Source organism: Scleropages formosus, chromosome 9 (assembly GCF_900964775.1).
Source record: "Scleropages formosus chromosome 9, fSclFor1.1, whole genome shotgun sequence".
Lineage (NCBI taxonomy): Eukaryota > Metazoa > Chordata > Actinopteri > Osteoglossiformes > Osteoglossidae > Scleropages > Scleropages formosus.
The window spans coordinates 785,547-805,739 of NC_041814.1; the positions used below are offsets into that span (position 1 = coordinate 785,547).

The 20,193-nt window shown below is 48.7% G+C and overlaps 2 protein-coding genes across 4 annotated transcripts; one reads left to right on the plus strand and one right to left on the minus strand.

Annotated features, from left to right (window-relative positions):
* The first annotated feature begins 4,016 nt into the window (after positions 1-4,016).
* Positions 4,017-7,607, plus strand: LOC108919848 (kelch-like protein 24). Its single transcript, XM_018728142.2, has 3 exons — positions 4,017-5,039; positions 5,163-5,574; positions 6,526-7,607. Exons 1-3 carry the CDS (start codon positions 4,049-4,051, stop codon positions 6,827-6,829), a joined length of 1,707 nt encoding a protein of 568 aa, XP_018583658.2. The 5' UTR covers positions 4,017-4,048; the 3' UTR covers positions 6,830-7,607.
* Positions 7,608-7,690: 83 nt separating this feature from the next.
* cers4a (ceramide synthase 4a) lies at positions 7,691-19,846 on the minus strand. Of its 3 annotated transcripts, none has more exons than XM_018728136.2 (11): positions 19,628-19,846; positions 16,500-16,673; positions 14,894-15,011; positions 12,767-12,885; positions 12,579-12,636; positions 12,184-12,234; positions 11,666-11,758; positions 10,582-10,710; positions 9,614-9,720; positions 9,184-9,340; positions 7,691-9,026 (listed from the first exon to the last, which is right to left on the minus strand). In XM_018728136.2, the coding sequence occupies exons 1-11, from the start codon at positions 19,654-19,656 to the stop codon at positions 8,787-8,789; spliced, it is 1,275 nt and encodes a 424-aa protein (XP_018583652.2). In that variant the 5' UTR covers positions 19,657-19,846; the 3' UTR covers positions 7,691-8,786. The 3 variants fall into 3 exon arrangements, with proteins under 3 accessions (XP_018583652.2, XP_018583649.2, XP_018583651.2); XM_018728133.2 differs by having other exon boundaries at positions 19,573-19,846; XM_018728135.2 differs by lacking the exon at positions 11,666-11,758 and having other exon boundaries at positions 19,573-19,846.
* Between the last annotated feature and the right edge of the window lie 347 nt (positions 19,847-20,193).

A 20,193-nucleotide genomic window follows, 5' to 3' on the forward strand; every position in this document is an offset into this window, starting at 1 on the left:
ATTTTGGCCTCATCCATATACTGAACATTCTTCTATTAGCCTTCTGGCTTATCCACATGGTCTTTAGCAAGCTGTAGATGGGCAACAATGTTCTTTTTGGAGAGTGGTGCTTTTCTACCTGCAACCCTACCACGTACTCCATTGTCGTTCAGTGTTCTTCTGATGGTGAACTCATGAACACCGACATTAGCAAATGCAAGACAGGCCTTTAGTTTCTTAGACGTTACATCCTGAGTTTCTTTGTGACCTCCCGATTTACTACGCACCTCGCCCTTGGTGTGATCTTTGTTGATCGACCACTCCTGGGGAGGGTAGCAACGGTGATGAATTTCCTCCATTTGTACACAGTCGGCCTGACGGCGGACTGGAGGAGTTCGGATTCTTTAGAAACGTCCTCAGAAATCTCCTTTGTTCAAGCCGTGACACACTTCCACAAACTTGTGTTGTGACGATCAGACTGACAGCAAAGCCCCCGATTTCTGTTCTTCAAATAAGGCAGGACCTCCCCCACTCGCACCTCGGTGTCATCCCGTTGACTGAAACGGCCGATTAATTTCCTCTTCAAATAAACTGATAATCCTAGAGGATCACATACTTTTGCCACACACAAATATGTAACATTTGGTTATTTTCCTCAATAAATGAGCAACTATAATGTTTTTGTCTCTTTTGTTTAATTGGCTCTCTTTAGTTTTAGGACTTTCTGTGAAAATTTGATAATGTTTTAGGTTAAATTTATGCGGAAATAGAATTCTAAAGGGTTCACAACCTTTCAAGCACCACAGTAAATTGGTAGATCACTTTAAGTGGATTTGGAGTAAAGCATCAGTGCAGTTTCCATCTTTCCAGAAAGACAGATAAGTACAGTACTCTACTGGAAAAGTTTACGTCACAATGCATAGTAACAGCACCCTGGTATATGATGTCCCACAGACATTGCTCCTTATTTGTGACTGTCTTGCTATAAAATGCTTTATGAGAGAAGATACAGACCTTCAGTGATGCATGTTTTATCTCGAAATAGTTACTTTAAGTGTTTTTTGGTAAAAAACCCCCATTTTATGATTCTCATGTTTTTAAAGAAAGTGTTTCACTGGTATACAGACGAGCCGATGTGATTCCCCACCACTACTGGTGTTACACATGCCCTTAAAATCAAATCTAAAAAACAATGTACATAAATATTAAAATACAGTCTTCCCCTGCATAATGATCTCTCTCATTATATGCGTAAGAGCACATGTCGTTGGTATACTTAACTGCAAATCTCATGAGAATTGCCGGATATTTCAAATGAAAATATGAGCTTCGATGATGTTGAACAGCATTCCTCCATTCAAATAGTGTGGCGTTCTGTGCATCTCATCTGTCTTGTAGCAGTGTGTCCATTCAGAAGTGCCTCAAAAATCTTGCGACTTTTTATAGAGCAAAATCACTTTTTCAGTAATAACAAGCCGAAATGAGATGTTATGAAGAATGTGCAAAAAGATACTGAAACAGCAAAAATGCAAAAGAGAGCCTTATCTATCAGTTTAAAACTTGCAGTTTAAAACAGACATAGAATTCTTCTGAAAGGAAATATCAATACAAATTGTGTAATCTGATTTATTATTCATTTATTGCAAATATATAGGGGGTGCGGTGGCGCACCGGGTTTGGCTGGGGCCTGCTCTCCGATGGGTCTGGGGTTCGAGTCCCGCTTCGGGTGCTTTGCGATGGACTGGCATCCCGTCCGGGGTGTGTCCCCTCCAGCCTTACGTCCTGTGTTGCCGAATTAGGCTCCAGTTCGCCGTGACAGAAGTGCATCCCAAATTACCGCAAAGTGAATGCATTGTGTGCAAATCCATAGCAGTGCAGGAGATTGTGGGGATGCCTCACAAGCCTTGGGCTCAGGTTTCAATTTGGGTCGTCCTGTGTGGGGTTTGCATGTTAACCTTGTATTTGCTCGAGGTTTCTCTGCATGTTATGGTTTCCTCACACAGTCCAAACACGTGATTCAGGCGAATAGGCGACGCTATTGATTGTAGTGTGTGTACGAGCGTGTGTGAGTGGGGGCTGGTGTCCTGTCCAATGTGTAAACTGCGATAGGATTTGGACCATCTTGTCCCTGCGTGGATAAGCAGTTATTGATGGTGGATGGATTCACTTTTGCAAATTATACATTACTTAAGTCGTACACGCATCGTTACATTAATTACATTAGAAGTACCTCAGTAGGTGTTTCTAATATTCTAAACTTTGTTTTGAATTAAATTAGAATTGAATTTTAAATGAAGAATATTTGGTGCAAAAAAAATGGCTTTTGCGCCTCGGGAATTGATTTTCTCCGCGTAAATGTATGGCAATTAAGAGTTTTTTGTCGGAGGACTGACCTTAGCAGATTTCGGGTACAAATTATGCAAGTTATGTGAGGAAACTGCGTTCACTTTGCGGTAATTTGGGATGCACTTCTGTCAGCATGGAGGGGCAGTTATATCACATTGTGAAGTCAAACAAAAGTGAAATTTTTTTATTGACAGAAACTGAAAGGTACAAAAAAATGCTAGAAGTTTTCTTCGTTCGCTCTTACGCCGACATTGTTGTAACGGTATTTGTTGTACTGCTGAAAAACCTTGATAAATACTTGGCCTTTTACATTTTTAGTTTTTTGACTATTTGCATTCATCCAGGCATCCTTTTTAAATGCTTGCACACATATTTCTCAGACTGGGTACCTCATATTTTTTATTCTTGGATTACCTGCAAAAAATTACGTGTACATTATTTTATGATTTAAATTGAACTTTATTTGACCAGTTGAAACATTTCTTACAGATAATGCATTTGGTCGGCAGCTTGTGCGTGAAATCAAGTATCTTCCCAAATGTGCAAGTTTAGTCCATGTTATTTCTACAAAATCAGACCTATAATTTGGTGATTGCCAAGTGCATTAAAAATTAGTCTAAATCAGGCTTAGTAGCAGACATTATATGTAATTTCCGATATTATTATAATTATTATTATTATTTTTATTTTTTATAGAGCACTCGTCTCACGCAGTCACACAGAGTGCTTTAACACGGGCATACAGCAAGAAAAATTGATACAAACGAAGAAGACAGTCAACTAATGGCTACCATAATGAAGAACTTATTATAGAGCTATAAGTATACCTACTGGCCATGGGGAAAGGAACAAAAACTCCCAACTGAAGGTTGAGGGAGAAAAAAACCTCTGGGGGTCCACGGGCCAGTGGTTGCCCACCCCTCCTGGGCATTCTAGAAAGTAACAATTTGTAAGCCAGTGTTTAACAAGTAATTATAATGTTGGTAAATGGCATCTTGGATCCCCAGCTCGAAGTGGAACGTCTCGATCGTCACGGCAGATGGACATCATCCTCTGTCAGCACACTATTCCTCTATCACCATTGGCCAGCCTCCTCAGGTCTTATAGTGAGGTAGTGCTCAACGAGAAGATAGGACAGAGTTAGTCATTTGTTACTTAAGTAAATTTAAAATGCATTTTTGTAAAGGTGATAAACAACCAAGGCAGGTCAAATTACATTATGGGGTGGAATGCCTGAGTGAACATATAAGTCTTAAGTCGGGATTTGAAAACAGAAACAGACGGGCATTTCTGACAGTAACTGGTAGACTATTCCACAGTTTAGGTGCTCTATAACTAAAGGCGTGACCTCCTACTGAGGTCTTATTGATCACAGGTACTTTAAGGTAACCTGCATCTAACGAACGGAGATATCGTGCTGGAATATAAAAATTAATGATCTCATAAAGGTAACCCGGAGCAATGCTATGTATTGCCTTATAGGTCAAAAGTAGGATTTTATAATCAACTCTATAAGAGACCGGGAGCCAATGCAAGGATTTAAGTATTCTAAACGCGCGGCTAGCAGACAAGTACAGGCTATATTTAGTGCTTGTTTACCGAACTAAAATGACTTCCCTGCTAAGCTGGCAACCAAATGCAAGAGGGGCCAGTGGTTATAAATACTTCAGATCACAAGTCGGTGAAGAGTTAGAGTCAGTAGAGGCAGCTATGTGCTGTGACTATGGCCTCCAGCAAGCAAGAGGAGGGACTCAAAAGCCTCAACGCCGCTACTCCACTTGAGCCGCTCAGGGAGCACTTTGACTCCCCCCAAACGCCCGTCTGCACAGCAACTAGGGAGCCCCAGGGAGAAGCGGTGCCTGACACCGTTCTTCAAGTGGAAACGGAGAGTTTTCTCGTGAACCGGCGACGGCTGGCGAGCCTGAGCCCTTATTTCCGAGCCCTTTTCTACGGGGGCGGACAGGAGAGCACCAGGAGTCACATCCAGATCAAAGGCGTGGGACTCGAGCAGTTCCGTACCCTGATGGCGTTCGCACGAACCTCCAGGCTGCCCCTGGACAAGGAGAATGTTCTGGGGATCCTGGAGGCCGCGGACTTCCTCCAGATGGAGCAAGCCAGGCTGCTGTGCTGCAAATTCCTCGAGCGGCAGCTGCATCTGAGCAACTGTTTGGGTATGATGGCGTACGCTTGGCGGCTGGGCTGTCTGGAGCTGTACGCAGCCGCAAGAGAGGTGGCCCTCACCCATCTACCTGCCTTGGCCTGCGAGGAGGACTTCCTGTACCTGTCCAAAGAGAGCGTGGCCGACCTCCTTGCTAGCGAGGACCTGTTCTTGCCGCGAGAGGACTTAGCTTTTGAGGTCGCTCTGCGCTGGGCGACCTTCGACCCCAGCCGCGAAGACGACTTCCTCGAGCTGGCCGCCTTTGTGCGACCCGAGTGTCTTTCCCTCCAGTACATCAGTGAGATGCTGGTCCACGTGAAAGGCTCTGACCCTCGGGCCAAACTCCTCTGCAAACTGGATTCGCAGCCGCCCGCCAGCTGGACGACGCCGAGGCTCAGTCCTCGAACCCGCGTGAAGGAAACACTGTATGTGCTCGGTGGGCCCCACGACCGCGACGATCAGACCCTGTGCCAGTTCCACCCACGATGTGGAATGTGGAAGTCTTGCGTACCTTTTACGAGGAAGAATCTCATGCAGTACGCGGTAGCTGCTGTAGGTAATGGTGTCATTTCAGACGAGGGAAAACAGTCGTTCAGAAAGAGTCATGGAGCGACGTCCCGTGAGTCTGTTCGATCTTGCAGGCCAGCATCACACCCTCTTTTTCTTCATCTTTTCCCAGGTGACAGCGTGGTGGTGACTGGCGGTTACTTTCGCGACGAGGTCGTGTGGTACAGCGTGGACTGGGTGCGGATCTTTCGGTGCGCGAACGGCTGCTGGGTCGACGGCCCCTCGCTGCTCAAGTCCCGGCACAGCCACTGTACGGCGGGCCTGGGGTGCCGAGTCTTTGTCCTGGGAGGCAGCATGGACGAAGGCCTTGTGCCTGACGTGGAGAGGCTGACACTGGGAGCCCAGAGCTGGGAGAGCGTGAGTCCTATGGTACGGGCGGTAGAGCGGGCGGCCGCTGTCGCTCTGGCTCCCTGTATCTACGTGGCATGTGGCTTAGATGAAAATGGTGACGTTTACGGCGGCATCCAGAGGTACCAGGTAGAGACAGACCAATGGGATGTGGTCTCCTACTCCCCATTTCCACGGTAAGACGCTGCAAAATCGCATGTCCGCTCTCTTGACTGTGTCGTGAAGGTACACGGACAGCATGCAAGCAACGCTTCTGTGCTCCAAACGACCGAAATACAAGGCGATGTTTAAATGTCAGTAAAATCAAAAGTGCTGTTAGGGTTGTACATTTCTACTAAACAACAAAGCGAAAAAGTCTTAGCTGGCCAGTCTTGGGATTGAGTGCAGGAGGCCGATAAATCAGTCTGCTCACGGTTACTGTCATCAATGAGAAGTAGAAGAACGTCCTATCGAGATTATTCACGCATACATTGTACACCGTAACACGGTGTCATTTGTTCCCGAACATCTTGCGGTCAGGTGAATTCTCATTAAATGAATTAATTAATTTAAACACTTCGTATATTAGAACATGTTCCACATAGAGCTTAACTGCCATTAATTTAAAAGGGAAAAAAGAAATAATGCACCCCGAGGCACAAAAGGTTCCCATATTTGTACATCAGACATCCAAGATTCTCGATGGAAATTAATCGAATGAAAATCGCAAAGTGTCGCTCATAAAAACGGAGGATCCTGCACATGGCCTAGCTTAGCTTTCCCTTCCCGGTGCATTTTATCCCTTCAAATTTTCAACTTTCCTTTGTCTTTTTAACTCACCTTGGTACTTTGTTGAAGACATTTTTTGCTGTAGGGCCCATTACTATGATAGATGAAGGATTTCCTCTGGGATGAAAAGGTACAAGAACCGTGTTATTTGCTTGCCAGTAGACATGGAGCTGTTGGAGGCCCCCGACGTGCAAGAGAAGCCATGCCTCCAGTAACCGAACACAAAGCTATATGTTGGGCGTAGAATGAGAGTAACCGTCTTTTTGCGGGATCCCTCCTTTTCACAAGGCTCACGGCGCACCTCGGTAATTGCCTGCGCACGTGGAGCAACTCGCCATTCTCCATCCTCTCGCGTCTAGGTACGACCTTCTCGCCACGGTGCTCAACGGCGCTTGCTACTTCTTCGGCGGTCAGGCGCTGCGACTGGATGTGGAGACGGACGAGTGGACCGTTCTGGAAGAGGAGTGTCTCCAGAGGAAGTTTTTCACAGGCTGCACCACTGCTGGCGGTCAGGTGTACCTGCTGGGGGAGCGCAAGGGGAACAAGGTGCTCCCCAACATGGTCCTGCTGGACCCTTACACGGACACCTGCGTGCAAATCGATGAGGAAATCCCCTGTCCCGTCCCAGTCCGTGGCTGCGTCACCATTCGGTCCAGCAGCTAGTTGTGGATGGGACCCATCGTGTAGCACGTCTCGTATGGGTTTCCTCCGCTCACTTCCCCAGCTCTGACACAAGTGCAATATTGGAATGTAATAACGATTCAATTTCAGATTTCCTTACAAATGCCTGTATGCATGAGGTCATGATGCTTGTAAGCATCCACAACTGAACGAATGTATGCATTTTGTAGGCTGTAAACAGAACGTGAAGTGCATACGCGCAACGTACTTCGCATTCAGTACCTTTTTTAATATGTTAAAGCAGTGCTATATCAGATTGTTCACAGTACTTGAACTGGATTTAATAAAGAGTCTTACACGAGGTATGAAACTGTGGCAGGAAAGCCATCAAGAATACGTCAACGAAGAGGAAAGTCATGAAGAGTCTTTGAGGCTGGCGGTTGTGTGTGCCATATACAGAATGATAATGACATTTACATTCTCCTCTTTTCCATATGTGTATCTGAGGAACGCAGGACAACAGAAACACAGGAGCAGTGTCTTTTCCCCCACATTTCCCACTTCGCCTTTGATTTTCCAGTATTGCTTTCAATACAATTCAGAAATATCACATTTAATTACATCCATTGTAAGACATTTCTGTAGCTAACATACTGTACGTAAAAACACCAACCAAGAACAGTTTTAAAAATGGAAAATATTAACTGTAATTCTTTACGATTATTTTATATTTATTTTTTAAACAAATTACGGTTAAAAGTGCTGCAGGCCAGATCAACGTGATTTTGAGACAAAATGCCACGCATCGCAAAGACAGGGTGAAAGCGGCCTGCATGCAGTCAACTGTCAAAGGTTATTCCTCGCAATCCGTCAAAAGTGGATGATGATTGTTTCGGCAAGATACTTCGTCAACGAAGAGAAAAGAGTCAGCAAGTTGAATAGGTGAGCGCTACAATAAATGGACGCGAACAGCACTCCGCCGTGTCGTTCGTCGGGAGCCGTGAAGGTTCACGTAGGAGCTGCACACGCATCCTGCCATTACTCAACAGCAGAGGGAGACTTTTTCACACTCGCCTTCGTGAAGACAATACAAGTCAACGACGAAGGACTCTCAAAACTGTATGGATAATCGGGAGGTCCTCGCTTTCAGCTGCAGCCCATCGTGTGACGTGTGCGCTCCCGGGAAGGTCAGCGTCACTCAATCCAAGTAGTTAAGGACACCCATTTGGTCGCAGCGACGGCCGCGGAGCTGCTTCCGCCGTGAGGTGTTTCGCTTTTGACGAAGAGTCCGTCATCCAAGCAGGTGGAAAAGAGAGACAGAGCAGAGGAACATTCGAGACAGCTGCCCCTTCACAGTAACCAAACTGATCACGCAATAAATAACATACAGTACAGTTAAAAGTACAAATATTCAGGCTTCATAGTAATCTACAACTTGTGAGGAAAAAAGATTGCTGGCTGGTGTGTCAAATATGTTGACGTTTGTTTTATTTCATCGTGTGTGTGTACGCAACTACGCCGGCTGCCAGCGTCGCGTGAAGGCCTTTCGGCCAATATCGGCCCGTAGCGAAGCAGACCTCGGAGCCTCTAACTTCACAGAAAGTGAACGTGGGTTATTTTTCGCTCTTCCGAGATGGCATTTCGTGAAGATTCTGAAGTTCCCGTTTCAGTCATCTCGAATAAATCACAGCCTCAGTGTCTGCACTTCAGCGGAGGCACCGCGTGAACGCTCGGCCATGCCTGTGCTATGCGGGTGACTCAGACAGTCGCAATAAGTATCCTGTCACTTAAATTCTGATACTCTTCTGCTGAATTTTTATCAAATATTGATGTATGTAAAACCTCATTTGCGCTTAATATTTCAAAGCGTGAAATATTAACATTTCAAAAAGGAAAAAATTTGGTCATCCGCACATTTCCCAGCATTTCCCATTGGTTTCAGTGTCAGAATTTAAGTCTGAAATTCTCACGGGACCATCTCCGATAATTGACACGAGTTCTAATTTATCCTAACTCTTGGATTTGCCGGAGAAGCGATGTGCCATCTGGACTTCGGGACGGCACTGGCCGGAGCACTCTTCTCGTTCGTCAGGTTGCTGAGCGCACACTTGTTGGCCAGGGCCGCCAATCTAGAATCGAGGACACATTTTCTTTCTTCCCACATTGACTCTTCCTCCTTCTCTCCTCTTTCGTCCTCCTCGTCGCCGCTCTCTTCGTCACTGCGTTCATCTCGTTCCACCTGCACGGGACAGAACGGCTGTGAAGGCCTTATACCGCGACAGGACCTGCGTGAAAATGGCCGCGTTCCATCATCTTCAAGGATGGACCTGCAGCGTCCACGCTCGACGCGCGTGCCTCTTCGGCAAGGCGAGTCTCATCGCGACAGCCACACTCACCTTTCCTAGGAAGACAAATTTGTAGATCATACGCAGGATGAGGTAGCCCCAGAAGACATGCAGTGCCTGGAGCACCAGCAGGAGGAAATTGAAGAAATAATAACCAAAGAAGGGTGCGAAGAACTCCATGCTTAAGACAAGGGTGGTATGGAGTATTCTACATGCAAAAAGAGACACTCTGATGAGCAACAAATCTCACCATCACGTTACACCTGATGTACACCTGATATCTCGCACGTTTATCTTGCACTGCTACCTCAAGTTACACAAGTTACCTCCTGTTCACCTTTTCACACTGATCACATTGAGACGAGCAGCATACCCTACACTAGTATACTTGTCTCGTTCTGACTGTCACTTTTCCTGTTCCTCGAAATGTACGGTGCTGCGATCGTTCTGCCATTTAACATCCCGAAGGCAAACTTCTTACCTGTTGGGAAAAACCACAAGGCGAGTGACCAGGAAGACCGTGGCAAAAATGACAAAAAGAGCGTCACATGTCCTCTGCCAGCCAGCGTAGTTGAACATCTTGGCAGACTGTGGAGCGAAGCGCATGGTTTACTTGAGCGTTCTACTTCAAATGAGCGTAGTGACTCTCACCGCCGTCTTCACATTCCTTTCTTAATAATGGGAACGCCACCGTTGTGTGCCTCTGCTAGTCATCGGTCATCGGCTCATCCATCCATTTCCATCCATCTCCAGCAAACCACGTTAACGTTCATACGGAAGACAAAGATCAAGATAGTCGATCTTGGGCTGTCCCTTGAGGACACGAGCGAAGCGAGAGGGAACGAAGACAGAGACGTGCCAAGACAGCAAGCAAACGGGTGGGGTGAGAGAGAACAGGGATTACAGAAGAGATCAGTGTACGACAACAACAGTGACGCATCAGCCCATGAGAAGGTAATGGATGTTTTTAAGCAATCTCCCCGTAAAAGATTAACCAAGAAAAAGACTCCTGCGTGCGGCACAACGTGACGAGAAAGACCAAAAACAATGCCGGTGCCGAGGGTGTGTCGCGTTCCAGAAGTAAGAGTTTCCCCGTCAAAGCGAATCAATTACGTGCCTCGCGTTAAAATCGGAGGGAAAGAAATTCGGAACTAAAATACGAGCAAAAATGAAACACGGATGAAAATAAAACAAGGCTCTAACAAAGCAGGCGGGAATCTCTACAGTTCCGGCAAACAGAGTCCCGTCTCAGTCATGGCGTTACGTTTTCGTACTGTCCGTAATGCGTATTCTTAGAGGTTCTTGTAGCTACTCTTTTAGTGTAAATTACATGTGTTGGTGTTTGTGTTTCTTGCGACACTTTGTGGGCGTAGGCGGCCAAACGTAAGAACGCAGACTCAAAAACACATGAGAACGAATGGGAAGCGGCAACGGGGAAGCGGTTCTCACCTCGAGCAGGAAGTCCGACGAGTCGTGGATCAGCATGACCAGTGTGCCGACGCGGACGTAATTGCCGCAGTACGAGAAGCCGATCAGCAAAACGGTCACAACGTGGTGAATGATCTGCTCCTTGAAGTCCTGGAGAGAGACACATTTCAGGCTCTGACTGCCTGTGACTGCCACTATCGCGGACGTGTCACCAATACTAGGGTGTGCTTGTGAGAGCGAGAGATAATTTCCCTGTTATTTGGGCCTAATTGAAATATCGTTCAGTAGTTTACGTTAATCTGGCGAGAAAAGAACACAGTGAAGGGGGGCGCGGTGGTGCGGCGGGTTTGGCCAGGTCCCGCTTGGGGTGCCGTCCTGGGTGCGTCCCCTCCCCCTCCGGCCTTACGCCCTGCGTTGCCGGGTTAGGCTCCGGCTTACTGCGACCCTGCTCGGGACAAGCGGCTTCAGCCAGCGTGCGTGTGCGTGCGCGCAAGCACGGCAAAAATGATTTGCCTTTTTTTACCACTGATCTGACCACGAAGCTCCGTGATCCGCTTTTCGTTCATTCTTGTCGGGGGGTTACGCCAGCAGCGTTCGGCTACCGTGTCTTGGATTCTCTCCGTGGGCCCGGGAACCTAGCCACGCGGGAAACGATAAACGAGCCCGGGAGCGAATGCGATCGCTATGTGTTCGTTCACATTCTCTCAGCTCCGTTACGCTGTTTGCATTGGGAAAAACGCTCTGCTCCGTTTGGTCCTCGCCGACAAACGGAAAGGTGTGTCGGAACAATGTGGCGCACAATGAGTGTAGCGGGTGTGGCGCTCACAACGGCACTGTTTTTGGAGGAGGGGCCCCCCTGGGAGCGAGGGTGGGGAAGTGCACACGCCGACCCCGTGGAGGACCGAGGAGGCCGGGGCGGGGGGGGTTGGGGCGCCCAGAAAGCAGCGCCTCTCGCATACTGGAACAAACAGGGAAAACGCCGAGAAAAGCAGCCAGAGAAGCGGAGAGCGGAGCTGCGGCCGGGACTTGGAAATGCGACACGTCGCGACCCTGGGAGCCGGCAGGCCGGCGCGGTGCGTCACGTGGCCGTGAGGCGGAGGCTTACTTTGCGCTTGACATCCGCCGTGATGCTGAGCAGGAGAGAGCAGTAGAAGCCGAGCTCCGTGACATAGTACCAGTAGTGAGCCTCGGCGACAGGCTGTGGAAACAAACGGGGCCTTGTGTTGAATCGTACGCGAGGGATTTGCACGGGCACGGGTTCCAGCCCCCCATCCAACCGTCTCGTTCGCGTTGGACGGGGTTTGCCCCCGGTGCCCGCGTCCTTTCGGCTCGCGCGTCCCGCTCGGGCCCGAGGCACCGAGACACACGCCCGCAGTTCGACAGCTTTCGTTTGCGGGGAAGACGACTGTGGAAAAACCGGCCTCGCACCCTCTCTAGCCCTCTCTGCGAGATTTTCACCGTCATTCACAGGCTCCGTGCAAACATGCGAATGCGCCCCAGCTCGCCTTCGGGGCACAAGTCCCTCTCTACATACGCTGTGCCCACATTTTTTTTTTACACGGCCCTGCCTACGTCTGCGAGGACATATTGCGTTCGGCAAGAACCGCAAGGCCGAGGACTCACCTGCCGTGGGTATCCCCGCCAGCACTCTCTCTGATCCCAGAACCACGGGGTCTGCAAGGTGGGGCGAGAGGAGCACAAAGAGGACTCTGTGTTCAGAGATGCGACGGCGGTGTCACGGAAGGGGAAATTTCACAGCAAGAGGAACAGCAGGATGAGTCGCAAGCCAGAACCCGTCAAGCCAATCGGGCGACCGGGTCTAAATCCTGCGTCGTCATATTTACTTTGAACGGAGTAAGCGTCGCACGCTGGGAGGACAGACAGCTCCGTGGCTGTAGTCCATCGTGGACGTCAACCGTGAGGAACATCTGCTGGACTAGTATGTCTTTGAGAGCAGCGGTAGTGGCGCCGTTCCGTGTGTGTGTGTGCATGCGTGCGTGTGTGTGTTCGGTACTTACGTCGATCAGAGAAGCAAGACCTGCCATAAATGCAATGAGGTAGAACGCAAACCTCCAGCTGCAAAGTAAGATAAACACAGGTCGTTTCAGTTATTGCTCATGGGAAATTTCAGAGACTTCCATCGTTCCTTAGACGCAAGCCCCAACATCACACGTCGTGCCGCACAACGCGGGCGGTCGGGACTTACCAGGCCTCGCAAAATTTTTTGGTTTTGGTCGGCCTGTCCTGGTTCCCGCGGCGACGGAACCACGTCTCGGTTTGTCTCGGAGTGAGACCGCACTGCTTAGCCAGGACGACAACCTCGCTCTGGACGCCATGCAGGGACACATCAAATACGCACATGTTACCTGGGACCGACAATAAACAACTCGCGTGGTCAGGATGTTCTCCTGGCAGCAGATAAATCGGGAGCAATGCAAGAAATGGGCGTCACCCACATACCGTGATGTTGCTCCTTATTATAATTACAGCTCGACTCTCGGTTCACTTCACTTACGCACGGTGCAATTGTAAGGGAATAATAGCGAAAGTGCAAAGAGGTATGGGAAAAACTGGCAGAAACAAGCACAACAAAGACACATTTGAAAGTATAAACTGAAGGTATAAATTTGTCCAAGGCAGCAGGGGAAAGGAAACAAAATTCCTCCTGCTGGAGGAAAACACTCGAAGACTTAGAAGATGAACTGAGAGCCCGTAACATGAGGTTTAATCAAGTCTGCCGCGTCCCCTCGATATTTGCGCGTAACTCCACCGTTCGTGTTTTTGGTCCCAAAATAAGCGAGCGGTTGCCCCGCTCAAACATTTTCTAAACACAGGAGCAGAAGACTCGGACAAAGCCATGAGAAGTGCAGTGAGAAAAAAATATACATGTGATCCTGCTCACATGACTCTGCTACAGGTATTAGGTTGTTGCAGAACAGCAGGTGTTTTAAGAGGAGGTGCGTGAGAAACACTGACTCACCACCCGTGTTGCGCAACGCAGATGTCGGTGAAAGGCAGAAGGAAGCACTCCACCACCCATCGCTTCCTTGACACGATGGATTTCTGGCATGCGAGCAGGGATCGAGAGGAGCTTGTTTACGAAAGAATAAAGACGAGAACCGGCCGAGGGAAGGCGTGTTACCCGAGAGCCGCTGTGATGTCGTCCCCATGTGTTGGGGAGTAACAGCTCATTCTGAATGGTTCTCGTTGAGCTTAATTTCCATCTCTCGTGCGTTTCCCAGACTGGGAGGTTGTTTAACATAGGCATAGCTGGTGCTGTAGTGGTTAGAGCTGCTGCCTTCAAACCCAAGGGTTGCACGTTTGAATCCCACTTCCACCTGTAATATCCTTGACCAACCTTAACTTGCTCCAGGAAAAGTGACCCACCTGTGTAAATGGCCTTGAAGGAAACATACACACACGCACTAACCCGGCAACACGGGGCGTAGGGCTGGAGGGGGGACACCCAGGACGGGACGCCAGTCCATTGCAAGGCACCCCAAGCGGGGCTTGAACCCCAGACCCACCAGAGAGCAGGACCCGGTTCAACCCACTGTGCCGCTGCTCCACCACACCCCCCTGAAGGAAAGCATCAGCTAAATAAATGTCAATATAACTGTGCTGGAAGGGGCTGAATTAACCTGGAACTTTACACACAGTTTGTGAGTTTAGGCTAAAATTACTTTTGGTCAAACTTCAGGAAGCAAAGTCACGGGGGGATAAAACAGTCCCTGTAAAACAGACGGGGGGGTTCAAGGAACAAACTCTGTCTAAACAAACGTGGAGATACCACGGAGAACATTCCAGAAAGCAAACGGGATCCATCAACTGCGTCACACTCAGGGGACTCGGCGGACACTTCCGATTCCGGCGATTCCGGTTTCTCTCAACGGGGTAAAACTTGTCCATTTTCCATTCTCGGTGCTGAGGTGAAAAAAGTCATCAGGTGTGTTTACATATAATGTTCCCTTGTGATATATTAACCAAGGTATACTGTTCGTGCTTCTCTATACACCACCAGCGTCCTCACTTTGACCTCTTTACAAATACCTGGTTGCATTTTGGCCCAGGTTTTGAGGAAATGTTTTTGGACATAAAAGCCATTGTGTTTCATTGTGTAACGCAGACAAACAGAGCACAGTTTACGAAGCAGACGCTTTGGTTTTGGAGGGAAAAAAAATCTCTACAGCACAACGTTCTCGAGTTTCTGCGAACGGGACGAGACGTGAAGCGAACTTTCAGCTCGGTGTTCCTCTGCCAGCACCGTATTCTTCTCGCATGTAACACGCGCTCTTTGGCTTTCCGGGTGCGGACGGGCGTCGGGGTCTCTCACCTGAGACGGCTGGTGACTCCTTTGGGTGTAAAAGGCTTCTAACTTCGGAACGTGGGAGACTTGGACCCGTCTCTGGTTCTGCACACCCAGCAGTCTGCTCAGGGGGAGAGCCACTTTCCTACGGGGACACGGTGATTATTTTTGCCCTTCCAGACACTTCGGCAGAATTCGGAAACCACTGAGCACCTATTCGGCGCACCATCATAGAGCGATCGTGCTAAAAGGGCTCATTTGTCATCATTTGCTTTACATTAGAGAAGATCCACTTGTCACAGTCGAAAATGAAACCCCGTAACTAGAAATTGTGAGGAGAAGGAGACCATTTACAGCTCGAGTCACGGGAATCGCGGCTGCGCTGCGTGCGTTTAAACATCTGCGCATGTGGACGTTCTCGCTCGCGCGTGTGTTCAATGTAGAGCAGCCTGAGGGCTCTTTAGCTTCTGGAACTTCTTCCCTTGGGTGTTCCTGCCCGCTTTGTCCTCGAACAGAGCGCCCGTCACTTCCTGTCCCCAGAAATCTCACCTGACAAGCGCCGCCCAGCTCCTCCACCCGTACCTCTACCACGAGACGCTCGTCACCTACTTTGCGTTCCTTCGCAAAGTACTGAGTCATGGGACAACTTGTTTAGTCTGCCGTGATAGCGGAAGATAATTTTTTTTTAGTTTAGTAGTACTAGTCGAAAGTTTGGGTACACCTGGGTGACCTCAACGATGTTTGAGAGGTAAACTGGAGAAGAGTGAAAGCAGTAGGTGGTACAGTGGCGAGCGAGAAGCACCGTTGTCTCAGTGCGCGTGGATGGTGCAAGAAGACATGAGTTTGATCCCTGCTCAGACTGTGTGAAGTTTGCATTTCCTCCCCTTTCCTCCCAGAATCCAAAGACATAGTAGTAGTGTGTGTGTGTGTTGCTCTAGTGTGCGGATGAGTGATTGACAGCGGCTAGTGTACCGCACTGTAACTGCACTGCGAGTCACCTTGGACGAAAAGTTCTCCTCTAAATGAACAGGTAAAATCGTATAGCTCCGCTTCCAAAATCGTGGAAGAGCCGCGAAGACACGTGGCCTCATTTCCCACAGAAGCTTCATAGCTGGATAAAGGTAGTTTCCAGCAAACGTACTCAAACTTTTGACTGGTATTCTTTAGCTCTCTTGTTTCTCTCTCGAATACACAACGTTTAGGATAACCCGGCTTGCTCGGTTGTGAACGCGAAGCCCAGAGATGTGTTTCCGGCAAAGTGAGGAATGCAAGCCTTGCCTATAGAGCGTGTGAAAAAATGCAGATGTGAGACGAGAGCGCAAGGCGCCAACGATGCGATGCGGGCCTGTCCGAGTTTCGCCCTTTGCGCCACGCCTGCTGCGCGAAGGAACCAACGAGGAAAGAAATATGAATGCCCAGCCCATATCTGAGCACCGGTTTCTCTGTGTCCCGCACCATCGCGTTCACATTCCAGCCGAGGTTCATAATAGATTTCTATCGGGTTCGCGTGCTCCAGGAAGAGGTCGAGGACGCCCGGTCCGGTTGTACAATCGAAGGACGGGTGATGCGTGACAAAATCGTGCTGGCCCCACCCTGCCTCCAAACCACCCAGCGCAATCTCTCCATCGCATACCTTTCAAAGCTGTAGCGGAGGACCATGAAGCCCAGAGCCAAAGGCAGGGAGAGCAGCAGATCTCGAGGCGCTGGATTCTGCAGGCCCCTCTTCATCTCGGTGTCCTTCCAGGTGATGCCGGGAGGGAGCCAGTACTCCTGCTGCCAAAACCAGTGGTCTAAGGGTGTATCCATCCTGCGCAGCGAGACAGGACGCAAGAGCTACTTGTGGGTACCAGCATGGAGATAGGAGCGCAAGATGGTTTTATAGTGGAAGCAACTCAATGGCTGCTGTCAAAGTGGCCCGAGAAATGACCAACCTTGGCTTGACACCTTGTCTGCTTTTTTTAAGGGTTCTAGAGTAGGAGTGGGATTCAAAATGCCCAAACCTTAGGAAAAAGCACAGTGCCCCCTGCATCCCTACTACAGCCACTTCTACTTCCATCATCGCTAAAATGAGGACTCGAACAAATGCTGACCTACAGGCAGGTGTTCCCGTGTCTTGGCAATATTTCACATTGATACTTGGAATGACACATACAAATACTTGAGTTCATTACTCGAAATCACAAGTCTTTCTTCTGTTTCTCTCACTAAATGTGTAGCTAGAAAACCGAATCATAGAGGCCATTAAATCTAAAGAGGCAGTTGGTACAGTAGTGGTTAGAGGTACTGCCTTTGCACCCCAAGGTCAGAGGTTCAACTCCCACCTCCAGCTGTAGTACCCTTGAGCAAGGTACTTACCCAGTACAATTACCCAGCTGTATAAGACACTTTATTGCCATGTATACAATACACTGAAATTTTGTGAAATCATGCTGACTGAAGATGGTGAGCAACCACCATGATGGACAAGACGTACCTTTTTGAACTGGGAAATGAAGCCACCGTACAGCAACAATGCCATTATTACCTGTAATCTGATTTAGGAGTCTTATTGAATCTAGGATGCCCAGGAGGGCTGAGCAGCCACTGGCACTTGGACCCTCAGAGGTTTTTTTTTCTCCCTCAACTTTCAGTTGGGAGTTTTTGTTCCTTTCCTCCATGGCCAGTAGACAAACTTATAGCTTTATAAACGCGTTGATCATGTATTACACTAGTTCTGTAGTTTCCTTAGTGGGGCAGGCAGACCTATTCAGCTTTGGGCAGCAGTCTGCCTAGGAGAGGGAAACTCCGAGAGAAAACCTAAGGCCTGAGGACCCCGTCGTCCCCATCCCAGCTCGCTAGGCCATGGCAGATGAACCTCGGGCTTAAAGGATGGGATCAGTTCCGCGCACACTGCATTCCACCTAAAAGCTCCTTTGCGCAGGCTTTAGGATACATCCACAACTCCTTTAAGTCAGGTCTTGTAGCGATTCCTTCAGCAGCAACCGTAAAGCAGTCCCTCCCATGCAGCCGCTGCGGCAGACTCTGCCTGTCTCGCGTTGGCCTCATCAGTCACCAGCGTGCCTGCATCAGACGTGGATCCTATCCTTCCTGATCTTTGTTCGCAAAGTCAAACCAAGGAGGAAGAAGAAGAAGAGTTTCCTTGTTTCCTTGTCTGATGCATTTGTTTCTTTTTCCTATACCTGTGCTCAAGTGCACTGTGTCAGTGCATGAGAAGAGCACTCTATAAAGATACATTGAATTGAATTGAATTGAATTGAATTGAACGGAATTGAATTGAATCGAATTGAATTGAAGTGAAGTGAATTGAACGGAATTGAATTGAATCGAATTGAACTGAATTTAATTTTGTGTGGCAACCCTCAGAAGCCAGCAGCAGAAAGCAGCAGAAAGAAGAAAAAAGGGTAAATATGAATACCTATATAAATAGGTAAATGGTTGTAAGAACCTTAACACTAAGTTGCTTTGGAGAAAAGCGTCACATAAATGTAAAGGTTTTAGAGTTTTTCCTCATGGTGTGTGGAGGCAAGCAAGGTACTAGATGGTAACTACATTTACATTTACATTTATTCATTTAGCAGACACTTTTCCCCAAAGCGACGTACACCTCAGCAAAGATACAATTTGTTGATTACATTAAGAGAAAGAGACATGGCTGCAGACATGTGATTCTCAAGTAAACCTAGTTTGTTACTTTCCACTTGATGCACCGATGTTCATCACTCAAGCAGGTGCATAAAACGCAGGATAGATGAGTCGTGATCATAACCTCCTATCAAAAGTTTTTCTTTTTTTATAATAAGATACACAAACAAGTACCTCAGTTTTTTATAACCTCCTCCCAAAGTGACAATGGAAATTGAGCCGAACACTTCTGATAGTTACATAAAGAAAAACAGCCACTCATGGCTTCAAGGTGTAAAGTACTGATGTTCTCACCATTTAAAAGCACATGATTTCCTACAGCCCCCCATCCTGTCTATTCTTGCCTCCTACAGCCCATAATGTGCCCCCCCGCCCCCATCCCCTGTCCGCTGGCACACCCCACCCGGAGCGAGCGATGTCCCCTCCGAACTGTGCGCGTGCCCCGTTGCTGCTGCCGGTGTACACTGTCACTGTGTTACTGTAAGAGTCACTTGACTTGTGCTGTTGATGCCCTTTATTCCCACTCTTATGATAAGACTTATCGCTCGTACTGTATCACGTCACACTATCACGTCGTTTGTCCTCGAGACGCGCGGTATTTCGGATCTGGACACAATCACGCTTCGCAGAGACGTGGACTGTGACTTACATGCAGCACCGTCGCGAGGAATAATAATAAACATAATAAACTAGATTGGGCGGCGCGAGAGCACGCGGCTTTGATCCCGGCTCACTCAGTGTGGAGTCTGCGGGGTGTCCCCGTGTCCCTGTGCTCCGGTTTCCTCCCACACACAGCCCCAAAGACACACGGTTCACGTAGATCGGTGATTCTACATTGCCCTTGGTGTGCGAATGGCGTCCCGTCCAAGCCAAGGTGTACCCCGCCCCCTCGCCCCAGCTTTGGACCGAATCATGCCTCAGGGACAGGCTCCGCTCCCCCGCGACCCTCATCAAGACAAGCGCGGTGACGCAGAAAAAAAGAACGGAAGATCTGCGGCCACACAGCCGGCAGCACCAGGAGTCGGTGAGACGCGTGGAAAAGCTGGTGGTGAAGCGGAACTCACGCGAGCCGAGTCACGCGAGTGTACGTCTCTTTCTTCTTGACACGTGCGATCGTACCTGCTGCTCCTGTGAGCCGCGTCGGGCATCGACCCCGTGTCCAGCTGGAGCCCCGCGCTGCAGCCGCGCTCGGCGCACTGTGGAGGTGTGACTCGGCTTCGGCTCCAGGGCCACCGGCCAAACCTGCTGCGCTCACGAAGGAAGGAAGGTTGCACTTTGGCGCAGAGCTCCGGTTGCCGAGATGCTCCTCCCTCTGTGAGCGAACCGAGAGCGCAAAAGTCGCGCATCCTCTTGGCCTTTGGGACGGAGCCCGGCGGAACACGCCTTTTACATGTACATCATCATGTATTCGTTTATGAGACACTTTTCTCCAAAGCGACGAACATCTCATAGAAAAAAACAATCATGTGTTCCTTACATCAGCTGGAAGAGACAGTTAGATGCAGACGCGTTTGTTTCTTTCCACCATGAACCAATGTACTACTGTACATCACACGAGTAGCTGCATAAAAGTTGATCTGAATAGTAACGATTCCTAATCACCTTCCTAGTTGTTTTTTGAAAATACATATATATATATATGTACGTATTGTCCCAAGCTGGGGCACAGGGAGCCAGAGCCTAAC